This window comes from Gouania willdenowi, chromosome 17 (assembly GCF_900634775.1).
Source record: "Gouania willdenowi chromosome 17, fGouWil2.1, whole genome shotgun sequence".
NCBI lineage: Eukaryota > Metazoa > Chordata > Actinopteri > Blenniiformes > Gobiesocidae > Gouania > Gouania willdenowi.
The window spans coordinates 1,006,013-1,023,442 of record NC_041060.1 but is presented as its reverse complement, the minus strand read 5'-3'; the positions used below and the strand labels follow the sequence as shown (position 1 = coordinate 1,023,442).

The following is a 17,430-nucleotide window of genomic DNA, read 5'->3' as shown; positions in this document are numbered from 1 at the left end:
AGATGTTCAACTTCTGTCAACACTTGCATAACTTTATTGAAATTTCAGATCATAGATGTTTGTACTTCCGCGTATAACTGATATGTACAGTATAAGGCAACAATAATATGCAGATAATAAATCAGTCTCTGCATTGTCTCCTCCAGAATTTCTTAATTTTGTAAGATATTTTTTTATATTCATTTATTTATTTATTTATTTTAATTGACAGTTCTTTCCACAATTTATGACTGGCGTCCACAACTAGGGTTGCAAAGTATGGAAGACGAGGAGTGACACAATTAAATAAGTAATTACATCGTTCATTAATGAATTAAAAGTGTCAATAATTAATTCAATCCATTTGACATTTAATTTTCATCCTGAAATGTATTAAGTATAAATATTTCACTATTTATTTATTTCATGGTCTGGCGTTGCAGCACTTCATGAATTATTTTTATCTCTAAAACTCACTCGTCAAAGTCTGTGGGAACATTTTTGGGTGAATTTCCGTGAGAATTTCAGGAATATTTTCAACATTGTCAACTTTTAATGGGAAATAATTTATTGGAATTAATTGGAAGTGATTTAAAACAGCTGTTATATATCCAAACATAAATATTAGCATCTATTAAAAAATAATACTAATACAAATAAAAAATAAGAGGAATGTTCCAAGTTAGAAACTTTTCTATGCACTGTAAATCTGAATAAGTTACCAGAATATAAAAAAAGGAGGCAATCAAATGCCTCATTTATGTATTTATTTATTTAAGTTGATTAACTTAAAAGTCATATTTTTCCAAAACGGATGATTGACTGGCTACTTTTTGATAAAGGTTTAAATAAAGTGCTATATGGAGTTTATTTTTTAAATAATCCCTTTATCTTATCATTTATAGCATGTAATTACTTAATTATATTAAGTTGTACTTAAGTTGTGTTTTTAAGTTATGCTTACTTTTAAACATATATACAGTCGTGACTCAAAAAATATTAAAGTAACTCAAAAAAGGAAGAACATGTTACACTAACATGACATAATTAAGTTAGTATAACTTTGAATATAAACTAAAATCTGTTTAATTACTTACAACATTCAGGTTTACAGTCTGGGAATTAACAGGAATAGTTGGGAAATTAATTCTTAACATCATATAGAATATGTAATTAGTTGTTACGGAGTAACTTTAAGTTGTCTTGTGGAAATTTACCGATATTTACCGATATTTCAAACGATTAAATAACTCAATTTACGCAATGATTCTATCGTTTCTCTGTCATTTCTACTTTCTCCTGCGGGCCGATTTTGATTCTGTGGAGGACCGGATTTGGCCCCCTGGCCTTGAGTTTGACAAATTGTGACATAAATAATGGAGTGATCATGTTAAGCGTGATCGATAGGAGGGAGGGAGGATATGTGGTAAATAAAACATGTTTTCTCTTCCAAATGTTTCCCAAATTAATGAAACTTGACAAGAAGTATTTTTACCAAATACAGTCTTATTTATTGACATGAAACAGTCCAACATCAGTGCATGAATGTTTGTGCAAAATGGAGAAATTCAGCCATTTGGAGTTGAGTTTAATAAAGTGACTGCCCCCTGCTGGTAGAGACTTATCACTACGTTTCTATTTCTTTTCATTTACTTTACATTTATACCTTAAAACAGTCATATAACATAATATTTCACACATTTACATTAAATGAAGCATTAAAACCCACATCATTCTAATCTCAAGTGAAAACAGACCTGAGTGTGTTTTCTGTAACAGATTGTGAATAATGAATTAAATGAAAGACCCTCCTGGTGCTGAGCTCAGCTGTTTTTAAAGGCCTAAAAAACGCTGATGATATAAATTCAGCCTCCATATGTTCATAATGTTCACTTTTAGATCTGTGAGCACAGCACAGGAACAATGTTCAAACACAAGAGGATGTCTTAAGGGTTTTGCATAAACATAATCATGCATGTGGTGCACTGTGTGTGGCCTGGTGTACAGACATATTCATACTGAGCTGCATTTTTAACTGAATATTTCATCTGCAGCATCACTTTTTCTCTATTCTTCAGATAAAAGAACCCCAAACTGAGACTGATAATAATAATAATAATAATAAAACTTCCTCATGATTCACAGAAGCCTTAAAATCAAGAGTGTAAATACATAAATACAGCTACAGCTTTCTAGCATTTGTCATCATAAATAAAACTTACTTCTTCTATAGCAGACACATGCAGCCCCTAAGGGAAATGCATAAAAGGACTAAAAAAACACACAAAATGACAGAAAATGACAATATAAATGCACAAATGGACCCCAAAACACACAAAAAGTAATGAAAATATGATAGAATTGCACAAATGGACTCCAAAAACACACAGAATGACAATAAAAACACAAAAACTACAAAGAACACAAAAATTACAGAAAAATTACACAAAATGATGGTATATTTGCGCTAATGGACTCCAAAAACACACAAAATGACAGAAAACTACAGAAAATGATGATATAAATGCACAAAATGACAACAAAAACACAAAAACGCTAAAATAACTACAATAACAGTAGAGATGAGTGATATTATCAGTCAATATTTGTCATAAAATGTAATATCAGTTGACATTGGTTCAGTTTTACCACATATATTGAAAAAGCAATGTGTGCTGCTCTGCCTCCAGCTTTTTGTTACTAAATGGACTTTGTTGATTGTGATATACTGCCATCTAGTGGTCAAAAAGATTAACGTTTCCTTTTCCTGTCGAAACCGGAAGTATCAGAACTTACTCCCACGAGGCACTCTGGTCTTTTCTAAATGGTTTGTTAACTTCTGTTGTGTACTAAAGTCATATCTGTACATGTTGTTAGTTGGTAGACAGTATTTTATGATGTGTTTTAGTCATTTTATGCAGTAATATTATAGATTGTTCACTGTTTAGCATGTGTTTAATTAGCTCACGGGCTAAGCTAACGCTAGCTCACTAGCTATATTAATCGGTCTGGATCACATGTACAATACACACTATAAAACAAATGTTATATGTGTAATGTTTGTTGCACTGAAATTATATTTTCTTCAGTATTATTATAGTTAAATGTAAATATAATCAGTAAGAATTATTACAATAGTTTAATTTCTTGAATAATTTGTATGGAGTTAGCTGTTAACAATATAATACAATATATTAAAAACCAATTAGGGTGGATGGAGGAGGTCTGTGTCTATATCAATCAATATCGGAAATTTAATATTGGACAATATTTGTAGATTATATATTGGGAAAAAGCTAATATAAAAAAAAGAAGACATTACAGAAAAATGCACACCAAAAACAAAGAATATGCAAAAAAAAAAAAAAGAGTTCAATGCTGACATTAATATTAATAATGTGGCCCTTGGGTTAGACAATCACATTTTTGTGGCCCCTGCTGTGATAAAATTTGTTTCTTTTACTGACGAGTTTTATTCACATTTGACTAAAAAATGATTATATTTAACACTGGGGAATTTAGTGAAACTGATGCCTATTTAAAATAATGACTTACTTCACACTCAGACATCAGTTAGAATGACTTGGCAGTTTCTACTTTCTGTTGCGTCATATCTCAGTAAAAGCCACACCCTGGCTTGTGTGGAATGATAACCAATAAGAATGATGACATACGTGATGACATACGTGATGACATACGTGATGACAACTGCTTTAAACGTCTAAGAAAGTTGCTGAGATTAGATTAAATTCAGTGACAACTCAGGGCGGCTGAAGAGCCACATGTGACTCGAGAGCCAAGGGATGGTTGACCTTTGGTGACTCAGACCCTGGAATGATGATGATGACGATGATGATGACTGGTTTTATACCTGAACACAAAAGGAAGAGAAATCAGCTTTAGAAGAGGACAATAACAGTGAATGTATGTCAGAGTTTAGTGGACTTTTTGTTTCACTTTTAAAAAACAGGGTTAAATGTTGTGTAACAACAGATGAATTTGTTGACACGTCAGCCATAAATACTACGGAAACAGATTAGGGTCAATTTTGATGGAAAAAAAAGAATTCTGAGCGAGCAAAAAAAAAATGTGTGTAACCTTTGTTTTATGGTTATTTCATTTAAAAAACCAAATCAAAATAACAAATAAAAGGTGTGGTTATTTAGTTTTACTGACTTAAAACCAAAACAGAAACTGTTAGGAAGAAGAAACATGAAATAAATTAGGGTAAAATAATATATTAATTAGGTATTAGATTATAAAACCAACAAATAAACAGTGGTTATTTAATTTTTGTGATTTAAAACCAAAACAGAAATACAGAAAAACCCGATAAGCAGCGTTTTTCTGTTTTTAAAACATATCTTGTTCTGTTTGTGAGATATTTGGATATTTACGGGAACATAGAGCTAGAGCTGAAGTCCCTGGTTTCTGTCCCCAGGCCCTGGACCAGGTCTCCTCACACAATAGAACAGTTTAGGGTTTATTTCAGTAGTTTTCTGGTTCTGATCATGTTTTCATTCAGTCTGTGGATGTTTTAGCTCATAAAAAGCTGCTCACGTTTATGTTTAGTTTGATGGTGTTATGGTCTAAGTAGTATCTAGATAATCTGGTGACTATCGACTGTGAGGAACAATAAATGTTAGAACTTAGAACCATTTGACACTTTTGCAAAAACAAGTTAAAAGTTGAAGAGACAAGGGCCGTTTCACCATATATGTAAACTGTGTGTGTGTGTGTGTGTGTGTGTGTAAAAGGCCAGTTGAGAATGAATCCAGAGGGAGGGGTCTACTGACATCATGTAATGACTTTATCACAGTTTAGAACCAGTTGAACCACTGCGTTCATATCTGATCAGTCCTACAGTTTTCCACTGGCCGTTTGAGTTTAACTTCCTGTTTTTGTTGCTTTCGTTTGATAATTACTTTCTCCTCCTCCCAGTAGAACCTTTATTTTTCACTTAAACAATTTTAATACCATTTTTTTCCTGAAACGATAAACCGTCATTATGGGTTTGACCAAATCCGACACAATGTGAAGGGAAAACGTGCAAAACAATAACTAGATGTAATCACTTTTTTCAGGACAGTCACATTGTGCTGGTTTACCGGTTGTTCACGTAACCACAGAGAGATTGGAACATGATCTCATGTTGCTTCACCTTTTTTTGTTGACATTCAAGTTCAGGATCTGTTTACGGTTTTCATTCCCAAACTGAAGTCAAAGTTTCTGCAAGGTTGTGTCGATTCGGTGATATATCGAGATATTTCACAGCACAATTACTAGGGATGTAACGATTAATTGTAAGGCAGTTAAAAATCAATTAATAGGTATCATGGTACATATCGATACTCTGAAAATTGAATTGCAGTACTTTTTTAAACAGCAAAGGGTGTTACATATTTATCCTTCTCTTGTCCAGAAGCGTTGGTGGCGGGCGGAATCTGCTACTACTTTCTTTCTGGCTGCCTTCTATTCTTAAACATGTTCATAGATGATTCCTTACCCCTTTAGCACTGAAAGAATATCTGTAATATTACGTGAATATCTGTAAAAGTCACGTTTTTCTATTAGCTCTGTCTGCTAGCATAGCATCTCTTCTTCACTGCTAGAATAGCTGCATGCCAACCGACCACTGGGTTACCAGCGCCCTCTGCTGGTCCAAACAAATATCAGATGTAAATACAATGCAATGGCTGTTTTTTTTTTTTTTTAAAGTCCAATTGTTAAGTCACAAAATACATTTTCAGTTGCACTTTTAAAAAGAAAAAGAACTATTATGCAGTTTTGCATTGTTTACTATAGAACCAGAATTTAAATTAGTAGGCTTCTTCTTCATTTGTATTATTCCTTTATTTATTTCATTCAAGATTTATTGTTAGTTAAATTGCATTGTTTTGAATAGTTTATCAAGCGATTATTTTGACAATGAAAAACAAAAGGAAAATAATACAGTATTTTCTATTTTTTCCCCCCAAAAAATAAAGGAATATTTTTCAGTCATCATTTGTCTACAGTCACATTTTGTAAAATAAATCATGAGAGAATGGTATCGTGAGTTGAGTGAATCGTTACATCCCTAGTATAGCACGTAAGCTCCCGGTCACTAGGTGTCAGTGAACGCACCATCAGACCTGGTTAAACTACTTTTATACATTTTGTACTTGTAAAGTTGACATTTTCAATTATTGATATTGCGATTTATCGCAATGTATATTAGGAGTGTGACGATATCGCGATACGGCAATATATCGCAATAGTTTTTTCACACGATCGATTATCGATATGCTCGTGCTAAGTATCAAATTTTTATTTATTTTTATTTTTACAAAACTTTTTCAGCTTTTTCACTAAAATGTGCAGGTACGTCTTCACAGAAATGTTGTCACTGTTTGTTGAAGGAACCAATATATTGTTTACTGTAATATTTCACTATAATGATGTCACTGGTAATAAAGACCCTATTTATTGTTTACATAAAGCACTATTAGACATACTTATTAGTTTACATTGGTATGTTGACACTTATTTACAGAAATGTTGCACTAAAATAGTGTCACTGTTCATAGGACACTTTTTCAATTTATTGTCTTTCAGATATAAAATAGAAATTGTATTTTTTCACGTAAATTTTTTTTTCTTGTTATGTCATAGATTATTGTAGATTGATTTCTGACCAATATATCGATAATCGCAGTATCGTCATATCGTGAGATAATTGTTATCGTGAGCTTTGTATCGCGTATCGTATTGTGAGGTACCCAGAGGTTCCCACCCCTATTGTATGTCATTGTTTAGTATCGGGACATATCGTCAGATTCATGGCAATGCACACCCCCTAATCTTAATGGTTTGGTTTTTTTAACTCTGTGTGTGTGTGTGCGTGTGTGCGTGTGCGTGTGTGTGTGTGTGTGTTTGTGTGTGTGTGTGCTCACTCTGTGTGGTGTGAAGTCATCCTGGGTTCCAAGTGAGTTGAGCTGCTCCTCCAGTGCCATGAGCCTCAGGCCGATGTATCCAGACACCAGTAGAAGCCCCAACAGCCTAAAAACACACTACAATCACACACACGTCCCCCACCATATGACAAATGACTGATATATATACACATATATATATATACAGTATGTAAGGCCCTGACAATAACCAAGCAATATCATTTTCTCTTCATAATCCATTATTCTTATGATGAGTTTTTGTGTAATTTAAGGATCTTTTGTCAGAAATGTAGAAGACTGGAGCGTTCTTTAATGATTGCAATCAGATAGTGATTAAAAATGACTGCAGTTGTGAAAATAGTGAACCCTGCAAATATTGTGGCGTCTCATAGACTTTGTGTTATTTACACAATGATTCATCATTTCTCTGTTTCTTTTCTTTCCCCTGTGGTCTGAACTAAAGCAGTGATGGACACCTTTGATCACAGTGAGGGCCACAATCATGTGATTATCTCATCCAAGGGCCACATTATGAGAATTCATGTCAGAATCTAAACAATCTGAATTTTTTTGTTGTCATTTTGGTTTTTTTCTCCATTTTGTGGGTTTTTATTGTGATTCTATTTGTGTGTGTGTGTGTGTGTGTGTGTTCTGTAGTGTCATTAAGTGAATTTTTCTCTAACTTTGTGCTTTTTTTTGTTTTCCCTTGTGTTGTGTGTATTTTGTTGTTTTTTATGTGTTTTTATGGTGTCACTGTGTACATTTTTCTCAAAGTTTGAGCATTTTGTGTGTCATTTAGTCATTTTCCCCCTTATTTTGTGCATTTTTTATGTTTTGTGTTTTTTTTGTTCCATTTAATACATTTTGTGCATTTTTGTTGTGTTTTGTGTGTTTATGTGCCATTTCGTAATATCTTCTCTAATTTTGAGCATTTTGTTTGTTGTTTTGTGTGTTTATGGTGTTATTTCTGTAGTAATTATTTTCCCTTATTTTGTGCATTTTTTTTAATGTTGTTTTGTGTGTTTTTTTGTTTCATTTAATCCATTTTCTTTAATTTTGTGCATTTTTGTGTTATTAAGTATTATTTTACTCTTGTGTTGTGTTTTTTTTTTGTGGTTATAGTGTGTTTATTGTTAGTATATTTTTTCTAATTTTGTGCATTTTGTTGTCATGTTAAACAAACAAACCAGCCAAACCACATCACAAATGAGCTTAAAAGCACTAATGCTCACAGTATCAGGTAGATGGAAAAGAGAACACTGAGATTCTTCACTTCTCTGATGAAGAGAAACGACAGGATTCTCTCCACAAACATCCAGAACTGGGAAACGTCTGATAACGAAGAACAAACCACTGTTAAAAAATAAAACCCATGAAGGTAAAAACATCAGAGGAAGACGTTTCCAGTTCACAAACTTTTTTCCTCTTCATTCGTGAAACCTTCCTGATACATGGAATTACGTGTGGTTGAAACTGAAAGCGTATAAATGTGTTAATTTAATGACGTTTTATAACTTTGATTCTAAATATAAAAGAAGAGTTAAAGTAGAAAAACAAAGTGTCTCTTTACCTTCACTTCCAGGAAACCCACCGCTGGACTCATAACACGGACATTCATCTAAACTGGAATAACTTGACATCTGCATGAACCACATGAGTAATTATGATGGTAATTATTATTATTATTCATCATCATCATACAGGAATGCACTGTTGTGACTTTCAGACACAAACCTGATCTACATCGTTCTCAGCTGAGGAGATTTGAGGGCTGCTGTTTGTACTCCAGTCCTGTTTCCATCGAACACACACACACACACACACACACACAGAAATGAAGCTTTAATGAACGATTCTGTGTGATTGCAGCGGCTACTGTACCTGTGCTGAGGAACAAACTCTTTGGAGGAGTTTGTAACAAAGGTCGCGACCCCTCAAAGACACAAAGGTGTGCTGCAGGAAAAAAACAGAGTTTATTCTTTTATACTTGTGTATTCTTGTATATTTGTAAGCATATTTAATTTTCATTCTTGTGTTATTATAATGATTGACTTGGTTTCTGTTTACTTTTTAATCATGTACGTTTGTATCTTTTATTAGTCTTTCTTTTCATATTGTTATCATTTCTATTGGAGTCACTGTAATTAAAGTAATTTCTTCCTAGTATCATTAGTGAGTCTGATTCTGAGTCTGATTGGAAGTATTTACATCTTTACCAACCAAACATCCAACCAACCAACCATCTAACCAACCAAACATCTAACTAACTAACCAAACATTTAACTAACCAACCAACCAAACATCCAACCAACCAACCATCCAACCAACCAACCAACCAAACATCTAACTAACTAACCAAACATTTAACTAACCAACCAACCAACCAACCAACCAACCAACCAAACATCTAACTAACTAACCAAACATCCAACCAACCAACCATCTAACCATCTAAACATCTAACTAACCAACCAACCAAACATCCAACCAACCAACCATCCAACCAACCAACCAACCAAACATCTAACTAACTAACCAAACATTTAACTAACCAACCAAACATCTAACTAACCAACCAACCAAACATCTAACCAACCAACCATCCAACCAACCAACCAACCAAACATCTAACTAACTAACCAAACATTTAACTAACCAACCAAACATCTAACTAACCAACCAACCAAACATCTAACCAACCAACCATCTAACCATCTAAACATCTAACTAACCAACCAACCAAACATCTAACCAACCAAACATCTAACCAACCAACCAACCAACCAACCAAAAATCTAACCAACCAAACATCCAAACAACCAACCAACCAAACATCTAACTAACCAAACATCTAAACAACCAACCAAGGTTAGTTTTTGTCAATATTTGGAAATTTCTTAAATTTGAGGATTTTTTTTTTTTCAAAATGTACACATCAATCTCTCCCATTAACCCCATTTAATCAGTTTATATTACAAACCAGAATATTCAGTTTAAAAACATAAATATATGTTTAAATATTTGGTATCTGACCTTCTCTCCATCTGTAGTTTGTATTGATAACACAGACAGAGCTGAGCTCAGTCTCTTCACTTCCCTCACACTGGAAAGAGGAATCACCACCTGCAAACAAATACAGTTACATTTATTCTGAAAGTTCTACACGACGTTTCCCAGTCATTTAAAGTGAGATTAAAAAGAAAAAAAACAGATCTACGATCTATTGTTTAAATCTGTGATGTTAATAAAGTCATAATAAAAAAATGAAAAGCTAATAATGTATGTTTTTCATTTCTTGGGACAGTCGTGTTGAAAAGGCTTGTTTTTGAGTTCAAACATTAAAGATTAAAGACAAATCCTTTTTGAATTGCTCTTATTTGTCATTGAGCAGCAGGGAATCGTACCCTAGACTTATGTTTATGGCTGTGTGTGAAGTTAATCAAGCGTTACCTTTGTGTCTTTGAGCAGAACTGACGAGTAGAAACACACGTGATTCTCAGAGAGGAAGAGACGTCCGTTATACAAGACCTCCTTCTGTAAGGCACAGGAGAACGCTGCAACACACACACACACACACACACACACACACACACACACACACAATCCTTCATCTGTGGCTCAACATGAATCAAACGTCAATCTGTGGAGCTTCTGTAAACTCACTGTACGTCAGATTCTCATCTTCTGGAAGCTCATAGAACAGTTTATGGAAGTTTTTGTTGTGTTTTTGGAAACTCTGCCAGGAAAAAAAAACAAACGTTTATTTTTTGCTTTTAGATAATTTAGAGAAAACACATGATGTGGGATATAATCAAATGACTGTCATAGAAATGGGAAAAAACAACAGTAGAGCTGGAGCCTAAAATGAAACTAAAACAGGGATGGACAACTTAAATCATATATACATTATACATACTGTATTTGTAGTCGTGTAGTGTGTTTTTGAAGTAAATTTGTGTACGTTTGCTGTTTTGTGTATTTTTGAGTAGTTTTTCTAGTTTTTTTATGCATTTTTTGAATCATTTTATACAATTTGGTGTGTTTTTATTGTAATTTAGTGTGTTTTTGGAGTCATTTTGTAAATTTTTCTACAATTTAGTGCATTTATGGAGTAGTTTTTTTAGTTTTTGCTGTCGTGTGTTTTTTTGTCCATTTGTGTTTTTGGAATCATTTTATGTGTATTTTTGGTGTCATTTTGTGCGTTTTTAAGTATTTCTATATATTTTTGTTGACATTTTGTGTATTTTTTGGGTCATTTTACAAAATGTTCTTCAATTCAGTGTGTCTGTTGTTGTTTTGTGCATTTTTTGAGTAATTTATTATGTTTTTGCAGTCATTGTGTGTGTTTTTATTGTCAATTTGTGTTTTTGGAGTCGTTTATATATATTGTTGGTTTAATTTTGTCTATTTTTCAGTTATTTGATCATATTTGTAGTCGTCTAGTCAGAGTTTGAAGTAAATTTGCTGCTGTTTTGTGTATTTTTCATTTTTGGTTGTTTTTGGTCCTTCAGGCCATTTACCTTGAGAACTGCCAGTTTCCCTTTTGTTCGATTTACTTTAGTTTTCATATCTAAGTTCAACACATTTTGTTGATCCATCTGAATGACTTTCATCCTAAGTTAAACAGCCATGAAATGAAAAAGTAAAAAATCAAAGTGTAACTAAGACTGACCTGAGAGCGGATTGGTCCGTCTGAACGCTGGAAACTCTCTTCCGTTATGGGCTGCTCTCTGAGCGTCAACGCACAATGTAAACAGGACTGTGATTAATGTGATATCTCAGCGCTTTTTAATTCCAGACCTGGAGGGTCCATGTCCCACATGATGGACAGGGGCCCTCCAGGACCCGTGTTGACTCTACCTTAGAGATACGTTAGAATCAAAGCTGGAATTGAGTTCCTGCATGGTCAGTCGGGCATCGTCCAGGGTGGGGCTCAGTCTGGGTCTCCTGCTAGCGACCATTCCACTGCGATTTCCTAATCCTTCCAGAAGGCTGAGCCAGAGAGATGGACATGATTAAAGAATCTATAGAAAGCATATGGCCTAAATGTAATATCAGTTTTATCAACCATACAGTAGTTAAGCTCCACTAGTACTCAAATGTGGAGCACATGTGCTCAGTTTAGTTTTACTATAACCTGAACCTTTTCTGTATTGTTATGAAATTATTTAAAGGCAATCAGGTTTTTTGGCAAATTGACCAGTTTAGGCAAAGTTATAGAAAATAATAAAGCCTCAAAATGACTCAACTTTTGCCACAGTTTTTTTTAAAAAGCTGCTGCAAAGTCAGGCAAGAATCACAGAAATTAGCCGCGAAGTCCCGGAGGAACTTTTATTAAAACAACATTCAGTACGTGTACTTTTACTGATATTACATTTATACTAAATGGCTTTCCATAGTAATCAACCAATACAAAGCAGAAATGTAGGATATTAAAAGAAAATACACAGAAATGCAAGTTTCATATTCAGAGAATAAATTTGAAAAGTTTTTGTTCACAGGTGGTGAATAAATCACTATCCATCTATTTACAGTAGATAAATAGATAAATACTAATTGATCATTGATTGAACACTTCACTCTGAATAATGATCCAAAAGCTGACGTTCAGCTCATATATGACATCTGCTGCATGAATGCTACTCGTATCCTGGCAACAACGGGAAGGTCACCATAGATACCAACCTGTTTGATGACATGTGATAATAGTGATGGAATTACGCACAGTCATGTTTGTGCAGGTGCAGATTGAAATAGAGATAGATAATAAGTTGTTATTTGGATCAATGACACATAAGGATCGCATTATGTTTCATAAACCATTAATCATCATCAGGCAAGTTTTGCATGAATATAATGATGGAAATAAAAATACAAATGCTTTGAAATCTCATACAGAACTGTGCAATCACTAAAATAGGGCAGAAAATACATGAAAATAGTATCTTTTTCAAAACGGCAGCCATCACAAAACACTCGCAACACATGATATTTTGACACTTAATAACAGAATAAATTACAGAAGTATTATATGTTAAGTTACTACATTTTATGCATTTCAAACCTTTTTTTTTTTTTAACTAAAATAAATGCAGTTGGACGTAATATATAGGTGTCATTGACATATTTACCAGATTCTGTACAAGTTTTGTAAAGAGCCAAAAAAAGGATGTTGAAAATAAAAAATAAAACATAAAAAAGGTTAAAACTCACACAGAGCTGTCCAGTGAAAATTTCCTGCTGCCTTTAAAGCTCATGTTAGGGAGTAAAAACATCCAGATTGAGAGATTTAATCATTCAAACACTCAATAACACTGTATACTATACTATACTATACTATACTATACTATACTATACTATACTATACTATACTATACTATACTATACTATATAGCTTGGTCTTGTTGTGTTCCTGTCGTTGGAAGCTGTTCTTCATGTACAAAGATCACATTAAGGAACAGTTTGTAAATCCAGCCTAGTGTAGGAAGAGGCTTCACCGTGGGAGCCAATCAGCTGTGAGGAGGCGGGATTAAAGTCCCTAAACAAAAGCATTTGGTAGAGCCACAGACTACACCTTGACCTGCTACCACACACACAGAGTTTGTGTTTGTGTGTGTGTGTGTGTGTGTGTGTGTGTGTGTGTGTGTGTGTGTGTGTGTGTGTGTGCACAGACAGGATATCTTGTAACCATTGTAACCAGTTGAGCCTGCGCAGATAGACATCAGACAGACAGGAAGCTCTGATAACCAAAGGCTTAGTGAAACCATGGTGACCAAAGGTTGGTTTTCACTGTGGAAACAAAGGAAAACATAGAAATTGTGCTTCTGTACGTCACTGCTATCAGTGTATGGGTACCAGAGCCGGCCCTAGGCGTTTTGGTGCCCTCGGCAAGTTTTCAGCCAATTGTGCCACAAAAAGCATTTTTGACACACTTAAAGTAAACTGAAATACAGCTTTACATTTACAACAGAATTAGTTTATTTTAAAATTGGCTGTGTTGTTATTATTGATTAATACAAACGGTGTTATTACAAAAGTCTGGACCAATATAATGTCAATATTCAGACCACAGCCAGAAAAATATACAAAATCTGCTCAAGATAAGTTTACATCACTATTGATGATAAAACACACAAAAAAGTGCTTTAAATTAGGCTTTAAATTAGGAAAATGAAAAAACGGAAAACGCCTTGTTTTTCAAATTCAAGCTCTTTTGCTTTGGTACAAAAAACGGAAAATAAACACTTTTATTTGTTTTCTCCATTACCGATTTGCCAAAGTACGTGATCAGGAAGTGAAGCGTTGATTTGAGTCAATTCTTCATTCAAAAAGGACTATAAAGCTTTAATATCACATGTTAAATGCTTTAATATAAATCACTAGGAGTTAGCTTTGGCTTTAGGTTGTGAGTGGTTAACAAATAACAAAAATAAACAAAGTTAGTAGTTAGCTTTTTGCTAACAGAAAACAAAAGATAGCTAAAAAAAATGTACCTATTATGTTTTTTTAAAAAATCTTTTGAGATACAGTGATTTTGATAAATGAAGGACTTTAAATCTCACTCATGCATTAGCTTTGCATTTCATTGCTTTTAGTTAAGTTCATTATTTTCAGTAGATGTTTTAACTATAGTATCTATGATCAACCTTGTCCTTGAAGTTTGTTTCTCCACCTTTATTTTTTTAGATCAACAAACTACTGAAGCCTCGAGAACATAACATTGGTCACCTGACGGTAAACTATAGTGTGTGGTACAAACATTAGTAGCTGTGGGAGATTATTATATATGACTAACGTTAGTCAGACGGTGCAAAGACGTGTTATTGAAATTATTACTCCAATTATTCCTGCTGTAGTTTGTGTTGCCATGGTTTCTTAGGCAGGTTCATTTAAATAGTTCTTTGTGTCAGTAATGTTAGTGAATGACTGTGTTTTATATTATTTACAATCAAACCACGTGCTGGGGAAATGTATTTAGATTACTCACATGATTACTTATGTTTAATAATAAATGTATAAAAGAAATGTAAATATCTATTTGCTAAATTGACATTGGCTCAACATTGAGCTAATCATAGTGCTTTGGCTGACTTTTGGACAAATAAGTCTATTTTAGTTGCTATATCTTTCAATTGGTGTGTATTTATCATATTTTGTCACATACACAACATGTGTTACTGTTACGGACGTAGGCAACTGACAGCCCAGGGGCCACATGTGGCCCTCGCTTTAATTTTGTGTGGCCCCTAAAAAGCAATGCTCAAAATGACTTTTAAAAACAGTCAAAATTAAAAAACAATACACGAGTCGACAAAAATAGACAAAATGACCACAAATATGGAAATAAAATGACTAAAAAAATCACAAAATTGCAGCAAATAAACACAAAAACCCAACAAAATTACACAAAACGACGACAAATACACAAAATGACAGCGAAATGAGAAAAATATACAAAATCATTTTAATTTTATATTTGAAATTTGTTATAAATTTCAAACATAAAATTAAAATGACTCCAAAATCACAAAATTCCAGGTGACGTGTTCACGTCATCTTTTATTAGACAGCTTGCTTTCAAAGAGAACTGATTGGTCAGGAGGCGGGACTTTAGCAGTTGCTAAAATCTTAGCCAGAGCAAAACCTGCTCGCGAACAGGCTAGCCGTTCAGCATAAGTTACCATGGTGATTTAGCTCCGTAAGACGTTAGCGATCTTCATAGAAATGACAACAAAATTACACAAAATGACAACAAATATAAAAAATAAAATTATATTTACACAATAAAGACTCCAAAACATAAAATGACAACAAAAATACACAAAATGACGACAAAAATACACAAAACAACAAGAAAAACACACAAAATGAAAGACAAAACACACAAAGCAGATTGGTCATTATTCTATATGTTCATAATGTGGCCCTTGGATCAAGTTTTTTTTGGCCCCTATTGTCATAGCAACAGTTACCCACGTCTGTACTGTTAGATACAGTATATATATACATACACACACACACCTAACTAAAGCCCAGGTCATGTTCTGTGTTAATCTTAGAGAGATTATGAGAGTATGTCAGTCGTAGGTGTTTATTATAAAATAAAATAAAACGTCTTTATTATAAAATAAAATAAAGTGTCTTTATTATAAAATAGTGTGTTTATTTTAAAATAAAGTGTGTTTATTATAAAAATAAAGTGCACCTAAACAGGTTTGATATGAATGTCACAGATGGATTTTATCCTAATAAATGAACGTGATGATAATCAAACTACAGCAGGGTGTGATCTACAATATGTTATACAACGTGTTTTAACGTGTGGGTGAAAAGGACGGTTAAAGCTGTGCATGTTTTCCTGTAATCATAGGAACGCTGATGATAATGATGATGATGATTGACAGATTAATGCATTCCTGGGCTTTGTTTCCATCTTCATTCATCACCTAAACACAACACATGGCGACAGACCCATAGAAACGTCACAAAGTCAGTGATAACGAAGAGTGCAGCGTAAAAGGAACTGCAAATAGTTGACTTGTTTAATATTTTAATTGTTTAATAGTTTAATAGTTTACTTGTTTTAATAGTTTACTTGTTTATTTATTTTACTTGTTTAATTATTTTACTTGTTTTAAGCCGCAAGTCTTGAATTTTGGTCTTTTTTTAATAAATAAAAAAAACAAAACAAAACAATAACTAAAAACAATTTTGTGTCTAATTTTGTGCAACCTCGAAAATAAAAGCACAAAATTTTACCAAAAACACACAAAATGACAGAAAAATACACAAAACAGCAGAAAATACCCAAAATGTCATTAAATTTACACAAAATGAAATGTATTCTTGACATAAATTATACACAAAAAAAAATACAAAAACAAACAGCAAAAACTTGCAAAATGACACCAAAAAACATACATTCAAATAAAAATACGAAATTATAAAATTTACATGAACAACATACAAAACATTAAAAAAATACACAAATGGACAAAATACACAAAATGACTTCAAAAACAAATAAAACAGTAAAAATACCCAAAATGACTCAAACGACATACACATTTACAGAAGAACACACATAAGGACAACAAAATGCACAAAATTAACTGAAAAACATAACAAACAAACAAATGGAAAGTTTAAAGAAAAATACACAAAACAGCAAAAATACATAAAATAAAATGAATTCTTAAAATTAATTATACACAAAAATATACAAAACTTACTCCAAAACAGCAAAAATACCCAAAATGACTCAAAAAGCAGGACAATTTACAGAAGAACAAACAATAGGACAAAATGCACAAAATTAACTAAAAACATCAACAAAAACACACAAACGGACAACAAAAACATGCAAAATGACACCAAAAAACATATATGTTTAAGGAAAAATATACAAAAGTTCAGCAAAAATACATAAAACAACTGGATTTGGTTCTAACCCCTCCTACTTCATTTATGTTGGTCCTACTAGTGAAACTTTTGGCTTTACTAGTACTACTAGTAG

The 17,430-nt window shown here is 33.1% G+C and overlaps 1 protein-coding gene across 2 annotated transcripts; it reads right to left on the bottom strand.

The window, feature by feature from the left end:
* Window positions 1–3,350: 3,350 nt before the first annotated feature.
* Window positions 3,351–13,382, bottom strand: LOC114478846 (GRAM domain-containing protein 2B-like). 2 transcript variants are annotated; one of them, XR_003675912.1, is made up of 13 exons: window positions 13,128–13,382; window positions 11,775–11,906; window positions 11,587–11,644; window positions 10,578–10,650; window positions 10,365–10,468; window positions 9,948–10,037; window positions 8,796–8,867; window positions 8,649–8,705; window positions 8,485–8,554; window positions 8,331–8,387; window positions 8,147–8,246; window positions 6,915–7,031; window positions 3,351–3,850 (listed from the first exon to the last, which is right to left on the bottom strand). XR_003675912.1 is itself a non-coding variant. In XM_028472133.1 (13 exons), the coding sequence occupies exons 1-13, from the start codon at window positions 13,187–13,189 to the stop codon at window positions 3,845–3,847; spliced, it is 987 nt and encodes a 328-aa protein (XP_028327934.1). In that variant the 5' UTR covers window positions 13,190–13,382; the 3' UTR covers window positions 3,351–3,844. The 2 variants fall into 2 exon arrangements, 1 of the variants encoding a protein (XP_028327934.1); XM_028472133.1 differs by having other exon boundaries at window positions 6,915–7,020.
* Window positions 13,383–17,430: the final 4,048 nt, after the last annotated feature.